We start from the raw sequence: 24,403 nt of genomic DNA on the forward strand, positions 1-24,403 counted from the left end.
GAAATCTGATTATTTCCAACTCAAAATAATGTTTAGGGCAAAATCGCAGCCTCTCCCAAACAGAAAACACCTCAATCCAGTTGTGAAGGGGAGTAAGAGAAAAGAGAAGCGACGTCTTTAAGAATTGTCTTTTATTCAAAGGATAGCTCCAGCAGTGTTTACAGTTTCCGGCATCCTGAAACCGAAGATTATTTCTTCCAGGAATTTCAAAAGGTTTTTAAAAATATATTTACTTTGAGGTGCGTGCATTCAAAAAAATAATAATAAAGAAACAGAAGCTATAAAATCAATATAAAAAGAACACTATATGCTAGATTTGCCCTCAATGCTGCACCTTTCTGTGTAAAGATCAATGGTACGACTTTCCGATAAGGCGGCCTTCATAAAGGGTTCATACAGTGAGTTATTATTAGTGCCTTTATACATAAAGCATTACTAGGAGCAGATGTTGGGCTGCCAGGTTGTGGAACTCTCCTCCGCAAGGACACATTTGTTTTTTGACGTCTAACCTTCTGGATCCACTTTCTAACAACGTATTAATTCATTCTTTACAATTTTAAACTTACCCTGATGGCTGTAAAACACTTTATTATTAACGTATTTACACTTTCAATACCACGTCACTTGCTAACTTTGGCTGTTGCTTGATACAAAGTGAGAAATGTGATACGTCTATTAACATTTATAACAAAACTTATTAGAGAGACACCTGTTACCCTTTATTTAGTAAATGATTAATTAACTTGACTATGAATGACTCACCAGAGATGTTTCACAGCCAGGCAAGTTAATTAGTGAATTATTCATCAACCTTTAATCAGAACCCTTTATAAAGGGGGCCTTATTGGAAAGTGGTGACAGATTATTTGTCTTCATAACAATTTAACAGCAGACGTCCTTGTGGTGACCTTACAAGGCAATAATTATAGAGTCTCCAGGGCCAGAGCACAGAATTATCTTCTGATGTTTCACCTGTTGCTGCATGATATCAGTGAGTCGAACACCAAGTGGCCTGCTGCGGACGTTTGGAGCTTCAAAACTGTCTTTTTTGGCTCAAAATGTTTTGGGGAAAAACTCCTTTCCGTTCCTGCCAGTGTGGTTGAAAGGCCTACATTCATACTATTGATTTAGTAAATGTCACCGATAACTTTAAGGCTCTTTAGCTTCCTGGCTGCATCCTGTCACCTCGTGTCACATGATACCAATATTGTGATTCTCTTCATTAGAAATGTAGCTCAGACTTCACATTTTGAGTCAGCTGGTCCCGTGCTGCTGCAGTGTGAGCAAACCCGCCCTCTGGTGATACTGCTTCTCTTTGGCCTCTGCGATTTTTACGGACAGGTCCACTGGCTTCTCGAAGAAGTTCACCAGCGGCTGTTCGGTGAGCAGTGACGCCAGGATCTGAGCGTAGCTGACCGTCCACTCGGTCTCCGCCGGCGAGCTCCCGTCGCCTCTGCTGGCACCGACCCCAGCGGTCGCCTGCGTGGGTGCCTTCGCCTCCTCCTCCCCGGTGACCCCTGACCCCGAGTTGTGTCCACGGTGGCCGGCCTCGCCGATCTGCAGCACAAGGCTTGTTACCGTGGCGATGGCCTGGAAGAGGTCGTTCTCATCGTAGTCGCCGTGGAACATGCTGTAGAGCGTTTTGCAGAACTGGATGAACTCACGCTGGGGAGGGAGAGATGAGCAGAGTTTATATCAGTGTTTTCAGCACATAATGTCATTTACCTTCTTTAACATGTTATAACTACAACACACTAGATTAATATGGGCAGAAACAACACTAGAGTAGTATGTACCCAGTACCTGGTTCATGAGTGGCAGAGGCTTCTCCGCGTCCTTCTCCCTCTCTTTGACCAGATCCTGCAGCATCTGCTTCAGCTGCTCCTGGTAATCTTTCACTTCACCTTCAACACCTGGAACAAATTATTTCTTGCACTTACATTCACTTGTATCAAACTTTAACACTTGGGTTTATCTATTTGTTTATTATGATTTCTTGAGTTGTTGTGTTGAGCTATTGAATCGCAGAATGTCTGGACTGACCAGAGGGCAGATTGACATAGAGGGGTCTATTTGTGGACACCAGGGGGCTCTTCATCATAGCGTGGTCATCCTCGCTTTCTGTCAGAGCTGCACACACACCCACACACACATACACACATACACACAGTTAAGTTAATCAGTAAATTACAGCCGTGACTGCAGCTCGAAACTCATAGTGTCAGCAGAATGAATAACCTGGTGGGATGTGCAGGCGGTACAGCAGCCTTATTTTCTCATTCAGCTCTTCACAGTACAAAGTGTCTGAGAGAGAGAGAGAGAGAGAGAGAGAGAGAGAGAGAGAGAGAGAGAGAGAGAGAGAGAGAGAGAGAGAGAGAGAGAGAGAGAGAGAGAGAGAGAGAGAGAGAGAGAGAGAGAGAGAGAGAGAGAGAGAGAGAGAGAGAGAGAGAGAGAGAGAGAGAGAAAAGGGTTAAACTAATCAGATGTGCCTCTCCTATTTCAGTTTCAGTTGTTTCAGTTGTACGTTAATAAATGTTTTTTACATTGCACCTTTAAACTTAAAATAATTTTTATCACATGGATGTGAAGCAACTTGCATTTCTATTTTGTTCAGTTGAGGATGCAATGTCATCAAAAGAAACTCAAAACTTCATCCTCACACACAAGAGCAGCGCTGTGGTGAACAGTATAACTGGACATGTATTTTATAATTCCTTTCACATCAAGCGAAGCAATGTTGTGTATTTTGCCCAGGTTTTAAGATATCTGTCTATATCAGTCCAGAAAAATCACTTATATGCACACAGGATGTGTAATTTTATTGTGAAGGGGTCACCGGAAGTGTTACTGTTGTTACCGAGCGGGAGTGCCATGTTTGGAAAAAAATAAAGTTAGCACTGATTCCGCAGAGGATGGCCACAACAAAAAGATAGGTTAAACAAACAAACAAACAAACAAACAAATAAATAAATATATTAAATAAAAAAATATTGGTCACGTGATTTGAAGTAGCCTATGGTCATTGGTCCGGCGCTTGACCTCTAACCTAGTGGTTTGAGCGCCCGCCGAAGAGGTTACCCGCATAGACATATAAAGATGTCTATGGTTACCCGTACCGAACGACACCGATATAACTGCGAATTATCGAGGAAATAAAGAATAAACATCATAAAGTGGCCACACGGTTCTCCTAGGCTTCCCCGCAGCCGAAACAGGGAGAAGATTCGCCCAGGTCGAGCACATCCTACTCCGAAGAGCCACCAACTGTCAACAACAACCAAGAGGCTAGCATGAATGCTAACACTAGCCGCCGGTGTCGACCGTTAGTTGACGTCACGACTGAAGAGCCCAACGGCAACAACAGTAACAGTAACGTTAACCGGTCAGCACGTTCAATGGTAGAAAACGGTCCTTTGTCTCCGTCTGCAACTGTTTTAAAGGTAAGACGTGCATTTAATTGACTTTGTGATGACAGCCTGGGCTTCCATGATTTATTGAATGTTTATTTTGATTACGTAAATTAAAACAGCTTAATAATAATAATAATAATATATTTTTAAATCAATTCATATATTCGAACTGGAGTGGGAGAAGTACACCCCTTTTCCATAATTAGCAGTATTTAAAGGTTTATTATGAAAGAATGAGCAGAACACCGCCATCTAGTGTCTCAAGATCGTAGTCGCAACAACAACAAAACATATTTCCATCGCTCTGGTTGCCAGGTTGGTCAGACCCGGTCCAGTAGCTACAGGGGACCGGAGTCTGTTTGAGCCTGTTTGAACACATCCCTTCCAGAAAATCGCACCATAACAAGTACAACAATTACTGTTAGCCGTTACAGCTAAGTCAACATGAAAGTTAGCTTACCGTTTAAGGAGAAACGTAGCTATTTCGGCGTGCGTTTTAATGCATTTGAACTCCTTTATCTCAGTCCATGGAGTGAATACTTGGCCTATATTGACATGCAGCAAAAGGCCGCAGGTCAGACTAGAACTCGCGGCCGCTGCCTCGAGGACCTTCAGCCTCTTTACATTAATGACCATTTACATTTACTTTATATTTTTAAGCAAAATGATGACTTTTTGCGTTAATTTATTCAGTAAAAGTTAGGCTATCTCTGTTTCAAATGGCACGCTTAGTGTGTGAGATTGAATGAGAGAGAGAGAGGCTATATTTTGTGCAGTGTGTGGGTGCACAAGACAGTGTGTGTGTGTTATATATGGGTACTTTACAGCATATTTGTGTGCAATTTCAATTGTGTTGGTGGTTGTTGATGTTAATTAAGTATTTAAATGAAAGCGTTTTTTATATTGTACAAACGTTTACAATTTTGGATCTGGTTTCAACTCCTGTGCCCGCCGCTTGTTGTTGGAAAAGCCCCAAAAACTATTCTTATAGAGGGATCATGTGTGTCTCAACCTGCCTTGACTATTCCTCTCCATCATCACACCTTTACTTACCCAGCCAGCCAGCAAACTCTCTAAAGGTGATCAGGTTATCACAGTCTTGGTCCAGCAGGGTGAAGGTGCGGTTGGCCAGCGTGTCGGCATGCTGGTTCGAACCGCCGGGCCACGTCGCCAGCAGCCCGTAGAGGCTCTTGAACTGAGGCCTATCCAGCCGGTACTGCCGCTCAATGTAGGAGCGACCGGAGTCACTGTAGCGCCACGCGGCCGCCTCCGCCGCTGCTGCAGAGCTGCTGTCACCCCAGTACAGACTGATGAAGTGCTCCGTCTGGAGAGAGAGAAGGAGAGAAAATAAAACAAATTATGAAATAATAAACCTTATATCATCTGATTACACAAAACACCAATATTGTTTTGATAAAGGAAACTGGATCAGAGATATGAAGATACCTTAAAGAGGTCGTAGACATCAGCCAAGTTCTCGGGAGAGATGGAAACATCTGGAGTCACCACTCTCAACTGCACATACAGAGGGAAGAGATGATGCTTAACTCTAATGTAAGCCTTACATTTTCATTGAGGTGTATCTAAAGTCGGACTGTATGAAAGCATGGCATTTATATCCTGTCTGCTCACAGCGTTTTCTTTGGTGGTGTCTTCGTGAGCCTGCAGCACTTGGATTCTGTGTCGACAGCGAAGCCTCTCAATCTGCCTCACTGTCAGGTCTCCGAATTTCTGATAGGAGGAAAGCACAAACAGCAGAGAGTGACTGGAAGTTAAATGCAACATCCTCTAGGAACGATGAGGATTTGATGTGGGTAAAGAGTCAGTTCACCCACTACATAAAATGCACAGAAATTAAGGATTAAAAAGCAAATATCAGCCCTCAACCATCATATTTGAGTGCTTCCCACCTCGTAGGACTCATTGATGAGGTCAGTGATGTTTGCATGTCTCACAGCGGGAATATCAGAGTCACTGCTGCCGCCGCTGGTCTCCTCTGCAGCAGGCGGAGGGGAGGACGGAGGACAAGACGACTCTTCACTTCCAACCTGGTCTAGAAAACTGAACGCACCGAGCAGAGGGTTCACATTTTGGAACACAAAAGTAACCTCCATCCGCTCCACTCATTAAGAAGGCTTGATATATGAAACCAACAGGCTTCTCTCTCATTGGCAGCACCTCTGACAATACATAAGTGATTTAAAAACACAAGAAGATCTGTAGTGTTACCAGGAAATGCTTCAAGAACAGAGAGAGCAAAACATGATGTGAACATTTACGGACAACAAACATTGATTACTTAATCACTGTAGTTTACATACATGCATAACGTTACTCAATACATGTGCAAGGAAGAAGCACACCCAGACTGGTTAATGCTTAAAATTAACAGCTTACCCTTCATTTTAAGTAAAACTTAGTACTTAGAACTCAGTCAACACTTGTGTATCTACCTCGTGAGAATCATAAGAGCCTGTCCATCATCTGTGCTGGCGCAGAGCTGTGCCGTGTTGGCCTCCAGCGCCGCCAAACCCAACTGGAAGATGGCTTTTATTCCATGGAAGAAGAAACAGTCGACCACGCAAACGGCACTGTGGAAGGGCAGGACGCTGAGGAAGAGGGTGAGGAACCAAGAGAGGGAGACGGAGGAGAGGGTGGAGAGGTCCGGAACGAGTTCGGCCAGCTCTGGCAAACGCTCCCTGATGAGCTCCTCAAACACTGACTGGTCCACCTGAGCTCCTGCAGGGGGATAGAAACAGGCAGGCATCAAGCACAGGGAAGTGTGTGTCTGATGGTGTGGGAGTAGAGTTTTGTTTGTTTTAAAGTAAAAATTATCTTTATCTGCTGAATATTTCCTGGTTTCTTTACTCCTCTATGACACCTAACTGGACAGATTTGAGTTGTGGACAAAAGATATTTGAGGATGCCATCTTGACCTTTTGGAAACACTTTCACCATTTCCTGATATTTTATAGACCAAACAAAGAAAATAATAATAAATCAGATTAATCTGACTAGTCTAGTTAGTTGACTAGACATAATTATGATCAAAATCAGGTATGGTCTGATCAATGAATAAGTTAATAATTAATCTTGACTATTCTGCTTTGATAGTTGATGTTCATGTACTTTTAAATACTTATATGGTTAATGACCACAAGATGGCAGCAAAAGCTGGACATTCAGTCAGAGTGTTGTTACTTAACCTAATGTATACAATGATATTGCAATATATGCTGTTTAAAATACAAGGTTCATGCAATTTTAGCATTTAGATTTTATCAACAAATACCCCAAAGAGACAAATACAACAATTACTGAATCCTACTAAAAAGTATTGACTGCTCTGCTAAAGAACTACAACATCATCTAAAAACATGCATTCATTCATACAATGATACACACATTCTTTGGTTACACAGATAAACGATTAATACTTTGTTTTTTTGTCTCTTCTGGGTGAGGTAAATAATTCATACTTATAAAAAGATAAAATAACTCCAGCCTCAACTGCCCCACAAACACAATCACTGCCATTTCAAAGATAACTACAAGCATCTGAACATTAAAAGGAAAAGGAAATTGTTTCAAAAGCATCTTGCATGTCAAAAATAAACTGCTTCACAAACACAGGAAATGAGCTCTTATTCCAGAGTTATGTTTGGTTGTTTAGTGTCTGATAAGCAGCCGCTTAAACAAAACATCCGCAAATAAACAACAACACATGCTGTGGTGACGTGACTTTAAACAAGGAGCAGCTACTGAAGTTAATATGAGTAAATAAACCTTTCCTCGTTGTTTTTAGAGCCTTGACTTCTCACCTATGACCCTGCGGTTGAAGTAGTCAGGCAGCATCCTCTCACAAACCGCCACCAGCAGCCAGAACGCTTCTTCTTCTTTAGCGTAGAGCAGCAGCACGGACGCCAGGATGTTCATAGACTGGACGGAAGGAGACGAGGGGGAAGGAAGAAACACACACAATCATCAGAGGTCATTCAACAACGGCAAAAAAAAACATCTGATTCCAGACATGCTGAGGTGGTAACTTTAGGCAGACACATTTATTGGTTTATTATATTTGCATTTAGATGCACTTATATTCAGTATTAAAAATATAAAAGTATTACATTTTGAAAAGTCTCTAATTAATGGATTTCTTTTGTATTCTATTTTAATGTATTCTCCATGCCATGTTTCATCTTATTCGTTTGTTTCCATTTGCTTAAAAGTTTACATTTTAACTGGCTTTTAATCTGCAGAAATAAGGTAAAATAAGAATATTATGTGGAAATTGCTGTGCAGCAGTTCCAAAAGTTGGAAAAGTGCAAATAAAAGCAGTGCAAAAATGCTAAAGATAACATAACAGTAAGGTGCAAATACATATATAATTTTCTAAATTACAATATTACTTTAGGAAGCATGACAACTAGTTTCAGAATATCTTTGCTAGATTGATAAATATATAAATGCAGGAAATACCATTCAAATACTTTTAGGTTTTTTTTTCTCTAGCCAATTCTGAATCCAAAACTCCTCAGGTCCTTACCTGGCAGTATCCGATCTTGGGGTTGCGGTGAGCGTAGGCGGTGAGGACGCGTCTCAGTGCAGCGATGCCGGTGGGGTTTTGAAAGGCAGGGTGGTCCGGCAGAGAGCGGTGAAGGTCCCGCTCAATCTCCTCTGTGGCCAAGCTGCTCTGGCCCATCGATTTCTGCACCATGCTGGTGTAATAGCCCTGGTGGGACTCCAGCTCAGAGGATGCGTCTGCACAGACCAGATATACAGATACTGTAAAGGAGCAGGAGCAGTATGTGCTCCAAAGAATAATGGCACCATCCAAACAGAACTGAGTCTTTTTTAGTGGATTTTAATACTGTTCTAACATTATAAAAAAAAGAAACGTATGTGTAAACATAATGCCAATAAAGCCTTATTGTATTGAATTGATAGAGAATTAGAGATAAAGAAATGCTGCAAAAATATGCAGAGGTAATATGCCAAAGGAATAACAGTGAAAACAAAATAGACAGTAGTCAATATATGAGGATATGCGTATATCTGTATTAAAGAAACTTCAATAATCAGTGTCTTTGTCTTAGTGCAAAGAGGTTTTGTTTCCCAACAATAAATCCCCCGGCAGGTTCTGTTCTTCGTCATTTTCTCCTCAGTGAGATTGAGCTAAGGGAACCGAGAGCAAGCTAAAATAAAGAGAAGGTGTCGCCTTGAACAACATACAGTATGTGAAAGTGCAGCAGATGGGGAGAAGAGGATGTGAGGCCCGAGCACATAACTTTACTCATGGATGGATTATGAGAATCCTAAAAAAAACATGATGATCCCTTTCTTGTGACTGAAAGTAGTGCAACGATTATTTTCAATACCAATCTGCTGATTATTCTGTAAATGAATCGTTCGGTCTATAAAATTTCAGATAATAGTTTAAAAAAATGTCCATCCCAGTTTCCCAAAGTCCAAAGTGATGTCAAAAGACATTCAGTTAAATATGATACAGAGAAAAGCAGGAAGGATGATTATTTTTCTGGTATTATTAATCCACTAATCATTGCAGCTCTGCTTGTTACATCTTCAAAGTAAATGTTTAGTCTATTCCTGAATGACTAATCCCTTTTGACTATGTGATGAGAAATGCCAGGTTAATAACAGCGACTTCATTCAGAGGCTCAGATTTAGGGGTTGCCTGTGCCCTCTGGCCCATTCGGTAATCCACCCATGCCTGTATCTCAATGTTTGCGAGGGCTTTTATCACATGCACATGTTTTGTGTCTGTCTACTACGATCCCCACTAAATCCAGCGCTCAGCAGGCTGGTCAAATTACTGCTCGGCACAAAAATGTTGAAAAACAGGTCCTCATACATATTAGAAGCCCTTTCATTGTAGCTACTATCTATGTCCACTTCTCTTGCGTGCTCTTACCAGAAAGTGTCATCCACAGCTCCCCTCGCAGCGACTCCGGTATCCCCATGGCAACAAGTCTTTGGATCTTGTCCGTGCGGAACATGTGGACGCCGCGACCGAACTCTGTGAAATGATCCTCCCACAGCCGCTCCTTCACCCGCTCCATGCTCTGACACAAACACACAGACATAGAGATAAACATGTTGACTTCTCGAGTGCGCTGATGCCCTCATGCGCTAGTGGTGGCTCAAGTTTTCTCTAGTGCATCTCTAAGTGCATGTCGAGATGAGTTGAGTAAGAGTACCTTGTTGTCGTTGGTTCCCGGTTGATTTTGGTGAAAGGCAGTCATCAGAGCCTCACTGTTGACGGTGTTACGCAGAACCTGCTCCTCTATCTCTTCTTCATCGGAGTGCCCAGTGTCATAGTAGAAAGTGTAGTAGGGTGTCGGGGAGCTCTGAGGGAAAGTGTGAGGATAAAAACATCAATTTCCTGCAGACATTCTTGTCAAAACTGAGCAGTAAATCTAATTTCTTTAACATTAAAATCTTCTTAGTTTGACTTCATGCTTCATCTCCACGATCAGGAATGAGGCTCACATTTCCTCTCATAAAAAGATCATGTTTAAATTGAAATTGATAGTACATGAATGTTGGCAAAATTAAACTGAAGAGTAGTTGAGGTGTAAATGTTACATGGTGCATCTACTCAGATTACTGCGGTGACTTTGACAGAGCAGTAACTGAGGGTCTTTCACAAACATGAAAGATGAGAATTTAAAATTGTCAACATAATGAAAACGATGTCTGAAACGGTTTAAATGCCGATATGTTTGATTATACCCCTACCACATCCCATCTTTGACCAATCATTGTGATAGTATCACAGACGGATAATGAGACAGTGGGCCCCCGGGCACAAACATGTAAGAGGCCCCCCACCCTGTACTAGACACCTAAACTCAAGGTCTACTTCCAGTCATTGTGCACCGCCTTGTGGTCACTTTTTGATTGTTCTGCATGTGTTTTTTGTCATCTTTTGTGATGCCTTGCATCTATTCTACGGTCGTTTTGCACTTCCTTGTGGTCATTATGTTGTTGTTTTTATAGTTGTATAGATTTGTAGTCATTATGTGTATATTTGTGATTAATTTGTGTCAATCATTTTGCATCTCTGTCGTCATTTTGGGTCGTTTCTAGTTGTTTTGTGTCTGTTGGTAGTCTTATAGTGACCCTGTGCCCAATAGGCCCGTTCAGTAATCCATCCATGGATAGTATACTTTCTTTTTCTTTTATACTTTTTGAGTAACCTTTTCCATGTTCCATGTTACACTTCAAGTCACATCACAGCGCCCCCTATCCTCCATCTCTGCACTTTCATCTGTCCCATAAAGGCAAATAATGGCAAAAAATAGCAGGAATATTAAATGAATTAAATTAAAACAGCGCTCCGACGTCACACGTACCACACTCCTCTTGCCCTCTTTTTTGCTGCGGAACACCGACTGTTTCCACTGCAGAGATCTGAGTCTGGAGTTCAGGCTCTCGACCAGCTCGTCTCTGTCCTGCAGCTCAATCAGCTGGAAGGCCTTCTTAGTCCGAATGCTCACTATGATGGGGTTGGGCAGCAGGCTGGTGCTCTCCGCCTTTTCTATGGACAACACCTGATGAGAAAATGTTGGAAACAAGGCATCAAAACATAATCAATGAAATGAAAATTAAAGAAAGTACAAAGAAACCAATGAAAGCACCGAAGTACTGCCCACATAGCTTTTTGTGGTAAATGATAAAGCATGCAAAATATCCATAATGTGACATCTCCATGACATCCTGCTTTTATACGTGTATTTATTTAAACTAAAGATGAGTGGACAAAAGAGAGAGGTAGATAGATTTGGTTAGTTTCCCTTACTGTAGCTCAAATAACTATACCGATCAGACTTTAAGGGCATACACGAAAAAGTAAAACATTAAAGTTCAGCTCTTCAGGAAACAGACTACAGAGATTAAAGAAGGAGGAAATGAAGTGATTACACTTTTTCCAAAGACAATGCTTCAATGGAATACACAAGATAGAGATTTAAGCTGCAGCAGTGGAGGACAGAAAGCATGCATGACTCCTCACAGTGTTCATGAACAGACTGGCTGTTAATCTCTGCTTTTCACAACCAAACTCAAACAAAGAGCTTCAAATATACTGTTTTATTTCATGTGCAAATACATTTAGAAGCTCCTGGATTGATTTAATTGAAATCATGGGCAAAGGAGGAGTAATGCTGAATCTACTGTAACAATCATATGAGCAGCTATGTGGTGATCAATTCATATTAACGTGTTATTTAATGCAGAAAGATAAGGTACTGTTTTTATGCTTTCATGTGATAGAAAAGCTTAAAGATTCAAATCCCATTTAATCTTCTGGATTTATAAAAGACACAACTTGTCCTTTAAGCTAACTGGCCAACATCTCCCCTTAGTGCGTGAACATTATCAGTATTACTGTTTAACCAGCAGCAGGCAAAGTAAACACAGACTCTTTAACAAGCTCACCTAAAATACCTTATGGAAAATACAGGCTTCCTACAGAAACTTTCAAGATAAAGGCTCTTAAATAAAGTCACTCAGGAAACGAAGCAGACTTGTAACTGATAAGTCACTGGATTCATTCGCTTAGAGGCAAGAAAAGGTGCGGAGGAGCTCTGTTTTTCAACATCCCAAAATCCATATCGCACACTCGCTACTAATTACATCACATGACCTGAACTAAATTCAGAATGCGTTTTAACACAATACATGTGTTTGGAGTTTAGAGTTAGCGATGCACTTCAGCTTTTTGTGAGTATTACAACAACACATGATCCTGACCGCCCAAAAACATTTTTTCTCAACCTTTTTTTCCTAAGTTATAAACAGAAGAATAAAACAATTTAGATCAAACTTAGAAAATGGATCCCCAGAATTATTTTGGGGCTTCCTTAGTTTACTCTAGTGTATTTTACTCGTATAAACACCACATTTTACTCCTGCTGAACAAGTACCGTCAGTGAGGCCGTGATGCAGGTACCGTACCTCTGAGAGGGGTATGAGCAGGATGCAGTTGCCTTCCTCTCGGCTGGAGAAACACAGGTAACTGTCTGTGGTGTAGAGGGTACCGACTGTATGGCAGCGTGCGTGTGGTGTCCATACCGAACAGGAGGCCATCTCATGGAGTCGTTCACCACGAGGGAGCCGGAACAAAGCAAGAACGTACTCCCTTAAAGCCTGTTCCTCTAGGATCCTGGGAAGCAGATGATGAGGGGAAGAGTAAGGGGGTGAGCCACAGATGCAGCTTGGTTGTAATGGTTGTGCTGTAAATTATTGGTCAGCTGGACGCCAGGAAGCTGATGAATGAGAAACTGGTGGTGGCGCATGAATGAAGCAGTTGATGCCAATTTGGCTAATACGAGTATGATTTGCATGACAGTGAACCTTCTAGACTAAACAAATGCTCTGCTCCATTTTTGGAAATGTTGACATGTGAAACAAAATCCAGCATGGAAGTTTGTGGAAATGTCACAAAAACAAACAGAGGAGATTTAACATGGCTTAGTTTGTCTGTCGGTATGCATGTTGATTTACTGCAGCACCAGGAAGTAACAGACAAGTATAGCAACGCTTGGCAGACTTTATAGAATAGTTGAACATTCCCCTCTATAATTTTCATCTTGAATGACAAAGACAATTATCCGGTTCACTGGACAAAACCATGTGACTTTTGGTAGGAGGACAGAGTTATCAAGGCTGTATACTCAGCCTGTACTGTGTAATATAATTTGAAGTCTTTGCCTCTGCAAGCACTGTTCCTCCGTTCTAGATATCACCAACTGCAACATTGTGTGATTTCATTATGTTTTTTTCTTTTTTTGTGCAGTCTGTCTTTGAAAAATGACTTTCTTGTACAGTCTTCTTACACTTCCAATGTTTACTTACCCCTCCATCTGGCGTGTAAAACAAACAGACCTAGGCGCTGCAGTGTGGATACTCAGATTGCGTTTCAGAGATGCTTGGTTAGCCTTTATGAAAACAACAAATGCATTTTTGGCTTCTACTGCAGTCCTGCAAAGGAATTTGTGAGGTAAACCATTGCCAATTTTGAGATAACAGGTCTTCAATGTCATTGGAGTTAGTCTAAAATGCAACCCACAGGCACATTGTGTATGGATGGATGGATACGGGGGCTAGGCAGATTTTGGGTGGGGGCTCTGCCTCCATGGTGTCATGAGAGGCGATGGACTGCCCTGCCTGACTAGAGGTCAAAGTCTGGTTCGAGCCCTGGAGAGATGAGTTTAGTTCAAATAGCTATTTTATTTTTTTCTACCCTGAAACTCAAATCACCTAATATTCCTCTTTATATGTTACTCACCAACTTAACTAAGATCCAACAAATAAACAAAAGGGCAAAAAAGCCCCAAAGAAATGACCCAAAGAATCTCAGAATGCCCCTAAAAAACTGATTGAGGGGCATTTCTTATTTCAGATTAAACTAGCAACTGTATGCACTCATTTTTATTTTATTTTTTAGCCTGGGAACCAGAAAAATCTGCTGAGCTCATGATGCCAGGTGCGCCCAAAATGTGTAAATGCCCAAAATATTTAGACAGGGAGTGCAAAAGTTGCCCCCGTGTATATTTTAAATTTCCTACACTGATCATACGTGTTTATTTGCTGTATAAATAGTACAATGAATAATTGTGTGAAAGACACAGAGGTTAAAAGGTTAAAATGCATTCTAAATTCTCCACTATAAAGGCAATAAGGAGAAGTGAATGAGTGGGGGAGTTTGATAGTTACCAAAGGAACTGATATTTCTACATCTGACTATTTTTCTTTCATCACCATTATTTTGGTTACCATTTAACATTAAGTGGCCCGTTTCATCTGCATACTCATTTCCCTCTTTTTTTCTGGACTCTCCGTGGTTTCTGTGTCGCTTGAATGTACTTTTCATTTCTTCTTCCTTTTTTCAGTTTCCATCTCTTCACGAATAGATGCTCTAAAAAATACTCTGTTGTGGTTTCCACCCACTCAAACATCTGCTCTGTAGCTCGAGCAGGTTACTTTTAACCATACTTCCGGTTATGGTTTTGAGGTTGCTGTCTGTGTAAATAGAAATCAGTAACCTCTTTTATCTCAGTGGCATCTGAGGAGGAGCGCTGTGGCATAAAAAACAAACCGGCATATAAAGTTTGTGCACTCGAGGCAAATATACAGGTAAAGTGCTTCACGGAAAGTATACAGGTAAAAACATCTGATATCAAAAATGAAAATAACAGCACATGACTATTTAAAATAATGTGTGTATGTCTATGACTGAAACAAACAAACAAAAAGCTAAGCATGATTTATTTTACTTCTCTTCATTTCTGTTTGTATAAGAGACGCCCTCATGTCCAACTATTCATAAAAACTTGGGTTATAATTCAACATATTTATTTTGGGTTATTTCTAGGTTAACGCCATTCTCAAGATGAGATTAGAAAGGTTGGAGGGAGGGGGGTTTCTGAAGCTATTTGGCCTTAGGTTAACGTCATTCTCAAGATGCTTTTTCAGAATTGCTCTTCGGATGGCCGTATAGCTTCAGAAACCTCCCTCCCTCCAGCCTTTCTAATGTCAGATTAGGGGGCAGCTGTGTCCGACCATTTCTGTAACTTTCCGTCAGCAACAATCGGACATTCACACTTGACACAGCAATCAACCAGCTGTGCAGAGGTGAGACAAGAGCCAGGGTTTAAACTTCTCTCTCTAGGTAACTGAATTTTACCTGAAATGTGAACTGCAAATCTCTAAAACATGAGAAGTTAAACTAGGGGCACACTCACACAAAGACGCGTTTTCCTATAACAGCACAACTTTAGTATCGATTTGGCCGACCATCCACACGCAGCCGGCATTATCGGAGCCTAAAACAGTATCTATTGAAACCGGGTCCCAGAGCGGGAAGATTTGAAAATGCTAAGAACGTGTGAAAAGTCGCTAAATCCAGCGAGAAGTGGCGGCCTGTGAGTGCTATGGGACGGCGAAGGGGCTCACAGCAGCCCCCCGCTGCTCGTACTGGACTTTAACTACAGAGTGATTCAAAAAACACCACGAAAGTCTCCAATAACATCAGAAACATTCGCTAGATTTCTCTCTAGGATTGATGAGGATTTGGGAAGTCGCCAGATTTGGCAAGAAACTCGCCGCCGGTGTTTGTATCACAGCGTCTCCCGTCTCTTCTCCGTTGTTGGTGTATTTCTGTTGCAGTTACAGCGCCACATCCAGGCCTGGCATGTGTACTACAGCGTTTTTAGCCAATTTCACTGGTTTTGTGTGGACGCAGATATTTCTTGAGTCATGGCAGTGTGGACGGAAAACTTTTTAAGAACGACGGAGAAAAAAAAAGGTTGTTCTCGATCGTGTGGACATACTCAAATGTCAGTTCATGTGAGTAACAGAAACCAGAACCAGTGCTGACCTCTTGGTGATGCGTGTTGGCTGCTGCAGGACTCGGTCCAGCTCCAGGCCTTCGCTGTCCAGCAGCCGCCTAAGGGCAATGTCAGCCAGCTGACCTATGACCCCGAATGCCTCGTCCAGGTTTAGGAACATGGAGAATTCCCTCTGCCTCTGCCGTGTGTTGATCCGGATGGCCTCCGTCATCAGACCGGTGGAGACCCGCTCCAACCGTGTCACCTCCGCCCAGGGAATCACAAACTTGACTAGGGAAGAAAGAAGAGAGTAAAGTAATTTAGTTTCTTAAGACTGAATGCATGACTGTTATAATGTGTTTCCATTCTGTGCTTTAAATTTAACTTTTTTAACTTACTATTATATAGTGATAAACAAGAATTGCTCTCTATGTAAGATCTTTGAGAGGATGAAGATTAATCATAAATGATTTGGAAGATGTCCCTCCTTGAATCTTATTGTATATAAAAGCGTGTAGAGGAACAAAACAAACAAGGACAGTTTTTGAGATAACACTACCTGAGATAGAATACAACAACTTAGACAACTTAGTTTTTTCTTCAATATTTATATTTGATGTTTGGATCCTCCCCCAAACCAAAAACGGTGAAAATGTAGGCTTCTCTAAAAGGGACAGCCTCTCTGTAAATAATGATCAGAGTTCTCTCACACTCGCACCTCTTGTCAATAATTACTCTGAAGAATGTTGAGTTTCACACATTCGTAGTTTCTCAGGTGAAGTGAGAATTGTGGTAATAATTGTGGGGAGACTGACTTTACATTGAGGCTTTTGGTTTGAAAATCAGAGCCCTCACATTGGTGTACAGACCTTCCTTCCCCAGCAGGAAGGAGTAGAAGGCCACATGGTTGATGCTGAGGTAGAGGAAGCCCTGTCGAGGCACCCGGCCCTTCCAGCAGCAGCAGGAGTAGTACGTCACCAGTTTCTCTGATGAAGGGAGGCCAAATCGCAGCTCGAACTTCAGCAGCACCTCCCTGAACTTCTCTGGGTCGTCCTCCTGAGCAGCCTGGCGACCCCGCACCTCCTCTGCAATAAGGCCCTACAGAGGAGAGGACTTACACTCAATAAGTAAAATACATCAGAGCACTTTACATGGACTTGCATCATCAAAGGGTTTCATCATCATGTAATCTGCAGTGAAGCGGATGTTTAACTTGGATCCGACAAATGCCTTAAATCCTTTTTAAAAACCCACAAGGAAATCTTGTCAACATATCTCAAAGTCTCAAAGGAGTCATGCCAACACCGGCCGGTTTCACACCTTGACTTTTCCTCTGACAAAGCTGGCAACATCTTCCTTGTTCTCAAACACAGACAGCGAGTGAAGCAGGTTGTGGACCAGCCAGTCCCAGTGCTTGTTCACCTCCTCTATAGCGGCTCCTGATGGACAAAAACACATAACACAGGTGGGAATTTAACAGCTGTGATACATTAAATGAGTCAATTGAGTATATGTTCAGAAAAACAGAAATCACCCTTCTTCTACAAACTATAGCCTCTTTCACGCGTCATTTCTGAAGAAGAAGATAAGGCAAGCTGGATGTGCATGGATGTAGCGGAAGATGCCTCTTATTATTTTCAAGAACATGGCAGGCAGGGAGCTGTATTTGTTCAAGCTAAACTGTAAAAATGTAACAGATTCAAATACGTCAGCAGCAGAGTCTTAAGATAGGTTCACTCGCTCCACGTGAAGAACCCATGTTCCATTTCAGGGATAAATTGCATGTGTGAAAGGGGCTCAAGACTGTACATAACCAAAAACACCAAAGTATTTGAGCTGAACTGATAAAAAAACGAGAGAACTGAGATTAAAGACAGAGAGCAGGCCAGTGGATGGTTCAGCTCACCGCTGGCGATGACCCAGCTGATCTGGGAGCCGGGAACCTGGAGGAGGATGCGGAAGGGTGTGACCCTGGCATCGGAGTCCAGCACTGTGTCCAGCGCCCCTACCAGGAGACCTGCAGAGACGACAAACAAGAGAATCAGACTGGGGTTCAAATCATGGAAACGGGCACACCCTAGAGACAACCGTTTTATTGGGTGTCCAGAGTAATTGTTAAGTAAACTATGCACCAACTGATCTTAGCACTGAACAACAGTATCGGACGATATTTGCTTTGTTGACTGCAATCAGCCTATTGGCAAATAAGATAAGATTCACCACTTGCAGTGGCTGATGTTTGTCTGCTGTGTTGCATCAATTTTGCGCTGGCTAAATGTTGTGTTAGAAGGTACAACAGGCTTTTGAAGCAGGAATGTTTTATTTTTCATATGAAAGAAGGTTATATTAAAGGTTGTTTGTGTGATTGAATGTGTGCTCTTTTGAAGAAGATTGAAGATTTCTTTGTTTCCTTGGCACACAAATGGGATTAAATACCAACAAAAACAAAATAAACAACAATAATTAATTGTTTCTTGTTTTTTTTGTATTGTTGCCTTGCACCTCAGTATAATGACAATAAAGATTTGTATTTTCTATACGTAACAACCAAAGAAAATCAGCCAACGACAAACTTGTGATTTTAAACATTGTATATTTCACAGTTGGTGCATCACTTGTCCGCTATTTTGGTTCTGCTGACTCAAACTAAAAAAACATAAAATACAAAAAACACAGTCTCACTCACGGCAACTACATGATGAATGTTTCAGTCTGTGTGTCACAAAGAGGTTGAACTGAGCAAGAGTTCACACAGGCGCCAACATTTCACAGCTAGATGACAGAGAGACACCAACGGGTTTAAAAGAGGCAGAGAGGCGTTGACTGGATGCACAAGAGGAGACGAGACATTACATTTCTTTACCATTTCTGAGTTTATACTGTATCACAAGACATAACATCGAAATACTCCGGTATTTTGCTATTTTCTAACACTAGATGAGTCTCATTTAAAGACTGCATTTCAATCATCGGGCAAATGGAAACACACACACTAATCTAAACTTTCTGAGCAAGCTGAAGGTCTGTCTAAAGAGGCTGCTGCTGTCATCCCGTCTTCATCTCTAAACCATGGCTAATCTGCATCATGCCCTTCCTATAACTCTGCTTTTTTCCTTGATTTCCTCTGAAGAAACGTGTTGAGGCGGTCTGACTTTAAAGAAATGGAAAGGGCTGTAGCCCCAGTCTTGAAACTTGACTGATAAGAAAATGCTAACAAACAAGACAAACGCATTTTAAGTTTGTTTAGCCACCTTGAAAGCTTCCTGACAAGTCTGTATTTTAGGTTCGAGTTTGAAATTGTCACAAAAACACACTGCTTTGTTTTCAATGGTACAGAAGAGACGTATGACATGATAGCAATACATTAGCTGTGGTACCTCTTTTTACGATCCCCCAACATAACTGTGGGGAAAATAGCTCATATAAACTTTCCTATTGCACGTTTCAGTATATTGAAGCATGCAACCCTAGATACGATGATTGACGGGTAGTATTAGCATGAAGCTGTGATGTCACATCTACTCTGGAGACCTGCTATTGGCTGACTTGGGGCTTGAGGCATTTTGGGAAAGCTTAATTATAGGCCTTATTTTACAACTCTGAGGAGTCACAAGACGTTACGTTTCGCTTCTTGATACAAACCTCCTACGCTTATCCACCCAGCTTTGCTTTGGACTGTTAAGGTAGAGTTATGTCCTACAACAAAGTACAACCTGCATTTCAAAGAAAGTTATGACTGAACAAGATGAGGGCGGTCAGATTTATATCTCTCTGTGTTCAGCAGGGCCTTCTGTGGTCTGGCTCACACAGGGTACCATGACAGGAGTGATCAGTATCAGTTCCTCCGGGTTGAGTTTATGATTATAAATCCTGCAGTGAACTGAAAGTATTTCACCAGGATGGAATTCACTGGAGTCTTTTATAGTCTTGTGTAAAGTATCGGCGTATGTGTTCCTAAACACATAGGCTACTTCTAAATGTATACATATATTTAGAGCATATGATGGCAGAAAACAATGCTTGTATAATAATGTTAAATATTCTTCATTACAGTAATTTGTTTAGGAAAGCAGCTTCACAATCCTCAGAGAAAAGGTCCATTTTCATTCCAGCTCAAAAATTCACTTTATCAGTCGCTCTTAATTGGTAATCGGTTAAATGTTGCATTCTAAAACTGTTGTCTAAGAGGCTTTCCCACCTTTGCATAGTATCATTTTTTGTTAATTTTATATAATCTTTCAATTCAGTCAATACCAGAGCTTCAAGCGTGGCTGGTTTCATAAAGATAGACTTTGGCTTTGATCTAACTTCTAGTTAGACTTTAGATAGACGTCTAAATTCATCTGAATAACACGGCTCTTAGTCCACAGTTAACCCGGGAGCATGGTTGCTGACTTTTTAAGCTTAAGTAGAAAGAAAGCCCAATCTAAAACATCTTTGTGAAACTGGCCAGCAGAAGTATTTTAGCCTTTGTTGGTGGAACCCTGAGCAGGTGGAGATGTGTAAAGAAAAAGTCCCTCCTAGCAGCTCTGGCTCTCAGCCAAACCGAAACCATATCTTAGAGTCAAAGCTGACCTGCTCGGAGCTGCGAACCCGGCAGCCTGGCAACACAAAACCATCCGTCTGTCACCACAGAGCCCAGAAGGAGTTTACACTGGTAAACTTTCAATATAAATCATCCCCTTTCTCTGCTAATGGTCACATCGAGGCTACAGTCAAGGAGAAAAGACTAAAACACTGGAATGTCTGTTTGCTCTTGAATGCATCAAACTTCTTTATCGGCATGGCTTTTTCTTGTGTTGCATTAAGGTCAACACATTAAATCAAGGCTAAACGGCCAAATACAAAGGATAGAAAACATAGGAAAAGTATTTGGTTATAACTCAAAAGTCTGGTATGAAAGGATGATCAGCTGCAGATGTTTAGTTGCCCAGCCCTTCTCAAGTATGTTATCACTGGTGTGTTTCCACAGCTTTGATACCACATTGATTTTCAGTTTCTGCTTTTTTCTAAAGTCAGATCCGAGCGTTAACACAGACAACTGTGCTCTGTGTCGTTCCCTCCGCCTGTGTGGCAGGAATGCCAAAGAGTGGCCTGTTTAATTAGTTAATGTTGAACGACGTGACAACAGGACTTGACCCTTCACCCATCTTGCCATGGGAACAGTGGGAACAAACACTTACACAAAGTAAACCCCGGCCAGGAAGTTCCTACTATTCTATTTTATGAGAAGAGCGCCAGCCGGTATTCCCCACATCAGGGAAGAGGACGGAGAAAAGAAGACACTGTATGAACTGGTTGCCTTGGTTTAATGAAATGAAGTATCCCTCTTCATATATATCTTACTGTACGGACGACTGACAGCTTCAATGTGTCAGTAAAGCCTGCTGCACAGATACAAAAGAGAGGAAGTGAGAGAGAGGAAACAGCAAACAGGTCGTCATAAAGAGAGCTGGAACACACCACAGCGGTGGGAAGCAGTAAGACGGGCTACAGCTGCAACCAGCACATGATCAGAAATGTGTAGAATAACCCCTGATTTAAGGACAGAATGTCCTCTGCGTGGGTGAAAGATTGAAATGATGGCACACAACGGACCACCTTCAGCGTCTAATTCAACAGAATCCCACTGAATGACCAAACCTGTAATCCTCCAACAGCAAATAGCAGTGAGGTCAGTTTCACCTGAAGTGTAGATTAAAGTGATTTATGTTTCGAGTTTCTTCAAACAAAGGTCCAAGAAAAACAACCCAGAGTGTCTCTGTGGTTCTGAACAGCGATGATATTTACTGTATGGCATTATTGTGCAGTCACAAACATATTCCTCTTGATTATTGTAATGAATGTGGCTTTTAAGCTTGTGATTATAGTTGTTTTTGTCTTCAGGATTGCTTCATTTCTCGATATAACTAAATTAAAGGGAGTGTTTTTATTTTAAGATTTCAAATGTATTGATTTAACTGAGTAAATGAAGCCTTATAAAACAGAACAGCGTGAATAAGAGACATTCAACTAAATAATACTGAGGATTGCTTGATAGTAAACACATGAAACCCAAACGTTATTCAACTTAAGGATAAAAGAAATATAGAAAAGAGGCAAATTTTCACCTTTGAGAAGCTGGAACCCGATGAACAAGCCCAAAAATTATGGCTGTGTTCTTTATTTATATATAACAAAAGAAGGTTTTCTGGTAATTCATGAATACGCTTATGAAATAGTAACCATGGTAAAGCCCATTTTTATATACCGAGCTCCTAGTGCAAAATGAAAATACATCAGACCATAAAGCCTCATCCACAATGACGTAAATATTGCCGTAACGCAGTTCAGCTGCTGGTTTATACTGTTTTTTACATTTTTTTTATTGTTCTGACAATATACATCATCATCTTGTAGTATGTATGGCCCTTTTTAATGCAATTATTTGACTTGGCTACAGTGTATTCAAGTGTCCTAGGACGTTATGACACCAATACATACACAATATCAAGGCCTCTTGTGAAACAGCAGCGTGCTGTTAATTAAACCAAAATTAAGTCACGAATTAAGGCAAGTTAGCTCAGTTTGTCTGTGATGTCCTCTGTCGTCACTGTTGCTGGAGCTTTGACCCTTTAAGACTGCTTCACCATGCACATTGCAGGCCTAGGTGTGGTGGTGTCAGGACCCCTCCAACTCTACTTGTAATCTTGACTTTGAGACCGGTGTGAAACATCTTTACAGGAAGTGAGAGAGTCTGAATATGACACAAAGGACTTTTTTAGAAATGCATGTGTATCTGATCTGGACACAGTTGAGCCTCATTTTTAGAGCCTGAAAGTGGCTTTGGGTCAGTGATTAAGATGTGATAAAGTTAAGAGATTGGTTTAGGAGTATCTGTTGCCATAGTAACACACAGAAACCCAAGTATCTGGAATAGGGGCTTTCCTGTGAACCCCGTGATTGGTCTAATCCAGGATTTCCCTGAATTTTTGTCCAACAGACCTGATTGAATCCTTCTCTCTGTGACCCCCCCCCCCCCCCTTGTGATCCTGTCTGCTGGCTCCTATGTTCTTCCTGTAGTTGCTATTTTTGCTGTTGACTCGTTATGCTGACAGCTGGCTTCCTGTGGCATCTCCAGTGTTGTTATTGTTTACCTGTACCGTGTGTGCGGCCCCTCCTTTGCCTTCGTGTGTCTCCACAGTGGCTTTGCTTTACCTGTGATCCTGCCTGTCGTCTCCCCGTGGCCTCTCCTCCTCTGCAGGAGGAAGAAGTCGTTGTTCCTCACGGTCACCCAGAGCTTCAAAGCGTTTTTCAGCAGAACTTCCTCCGGGTTTAGCCACATTTCTTCCAGCAGGGAGGGACCGGAGGGAGCCCTCCGCGGTCTCTGTGTGTGCAGCGGCGGGGTATAAAGTTTTCTCCGCCTGTCCTGGCTCGGGGGGCGGCCTGATCGATCCTACAGCGGCGGGTTTTCGGGTCGATCCATGACTCTCCTGCGCTCCCGACAGCTGCAGGCTTCACACTTCCTCGCCTCACGTCTGCTGCTCCCTCACGCCCGATTTGCAGCAGCTGTACACACCAGCCCAAGATCGTGTATTTGGGAAGGAGACTCACTCTGTGGGCATTGACTCAGATCACCTGAATGAAGATTTTATTTTTAAATTAATACAAATGTACACTGTAGCTTTGGTTGCCAGAATACTTAAATAAAATACAGTACAAATTCAAACAACTTTTCAGGATTTGCAGTGTTTGCAACAGTGTTAAACTGTAAAATAATACACAGGTCATCATGTAAAGTTGTTTACATGTCTACTGTATTTTGTTAGTTCCATTAAATCAACAGGATTTTTATCCAGCTAACTTTTGGCATCATATTTGACATACTTGTTGTGTTTCGTTTTTTATATTTTGGCACAAATAATCTCGTAGTTATTGTCTGATAGAATAAAAAAGTGTGTATATTTATGAAAAATAATGTTAAACCGGTCCCCTCAACAGTCTGTCAGGGATCTCCTATCTGACACTTTGTGTATTTTGATTCTCATGGTAAAAGACTGAAAGGCCTAATCCTTACGCATATACAAATCATTCTGTCATATGTTGAATATCCTTAATAATAATGAATGAATACATCTCTTACAACATCTACCAATAAGGCTAATAATACTTAGAATTTAAATGTTTAAGCACGTAATGATTATGACTTAAATGAATTAAAAATGACTCCCAAAATAATGAATAAACCAAGAAAGTAAAGTTGAAAAAAAAAAACTTAAAATTAAAGCCAGAAGGAGCTTGTCTTTTCATTTTGTTTTTTGTAAATGATTGTGAACTACAACATGTTTGCAAAAATACTACAACTGCTACAAAATACATAATCAATTGCAAAAATGAAACGCAAAGCTTATATTAGAGGCGTTTATGGTTCCTGAAAAATGGGACAGAGTGGGAGCTCTTCATTTTATTTTTTTCTCTCTTCCGCATTTCACCAACTTTCCCTTCTGCCGCTTCCGGCGGAGAGCCACTGGCCCTCTCGTGATTGGCTGTTGAGCTGACAGGGTTCAGGTGCTCAGGACATTAATGAGCACACAATAGCTCATTGTATGCATTCTGTCCATTCACTGGGACAAAGACAATGCCTGAAGACTCCTCATATCC

General features: G+C 41.4%; 1 protein-coding gene across 1 annotated transcript; it reads right to left on the reverse strand.

The window, feature by feature from the left end:
* Positions 1-116: 116 nt before the first annotated feature.
* On the reverse strand, positions 117-23,266 carry tbc1d8 (TBC1 domain family member 8). Its single transcript, XM_083921942.1, has 20 exons — positions 22,961-23,266; positions 17,670-17,780; positions 17,084-17,202; positions 16,633-16,861; positions 15,814-16,054; positions 12,390-12,597; positions 10,787-10,984; positions 9,629-9,778; positions 9,343-9,493; positions 7,957-8,171; positions 7,232-7,349; positions 5,864-6,149; positions 5,321-5,471; positions 5,043-5,141; positions 4,857-4,925; positions 4,464-4,734; positions 2,239-2,304; positions 2,044-2,130; positions 1,804-1,913; positions 117-1,665 (listed from the first exon to the last, which is right to left on the reverse strand). The coding sequence occupies exons 1-20, from the start codon at positions 23,085-23,087 to the stop codon at positions 1,255-1,257; spliced, it is 3,417 nt and encodes a 1,138-aa protein (XP_083778068.1). The 5' UTR covers positions 23,088-23,266; the 3' UTR covers positions 117-1,254.
* Positions 23,267-24,403: the final 1,137 nt, after the last annotated feature.

This window comes from Echiichthys vipera (assembly GCF_963691815.1).
Source record: "Echiichthys vipera genome assembly, chromosome: 10".
NCBI lineage: Eukaryota > Metazoa > Chordata > Actinopteri > Perciformes > Trachinidae > Echiichthys > Echiichthys vipera.

Bases quoted from the DNA above. Each gene is read 5' to 3' on its own strand.
- tbc1d8 (XM_083921942.1), bottom strand. From the start codon at position 23,087: ATGTGGCTAAACCCGGAGGAAGTTCTGCTGAAAAACGCTTTGAAGCTC. The intron at 9,494-9,628 runs GTACTCTTACTC...TGTTTGTGTCAG, and splicing joins CGGGAACCAACGACAACAAG to AGCATGGAGCGGGTGAAGGA. The intron at 1,914-2,043 runs GTCAGTCCAGAC...AATTTGTTCCAG, and splicing joins CTATGTCAATCTGCCCTCTG to GTGTTGAAGGTGAAGTGAAA.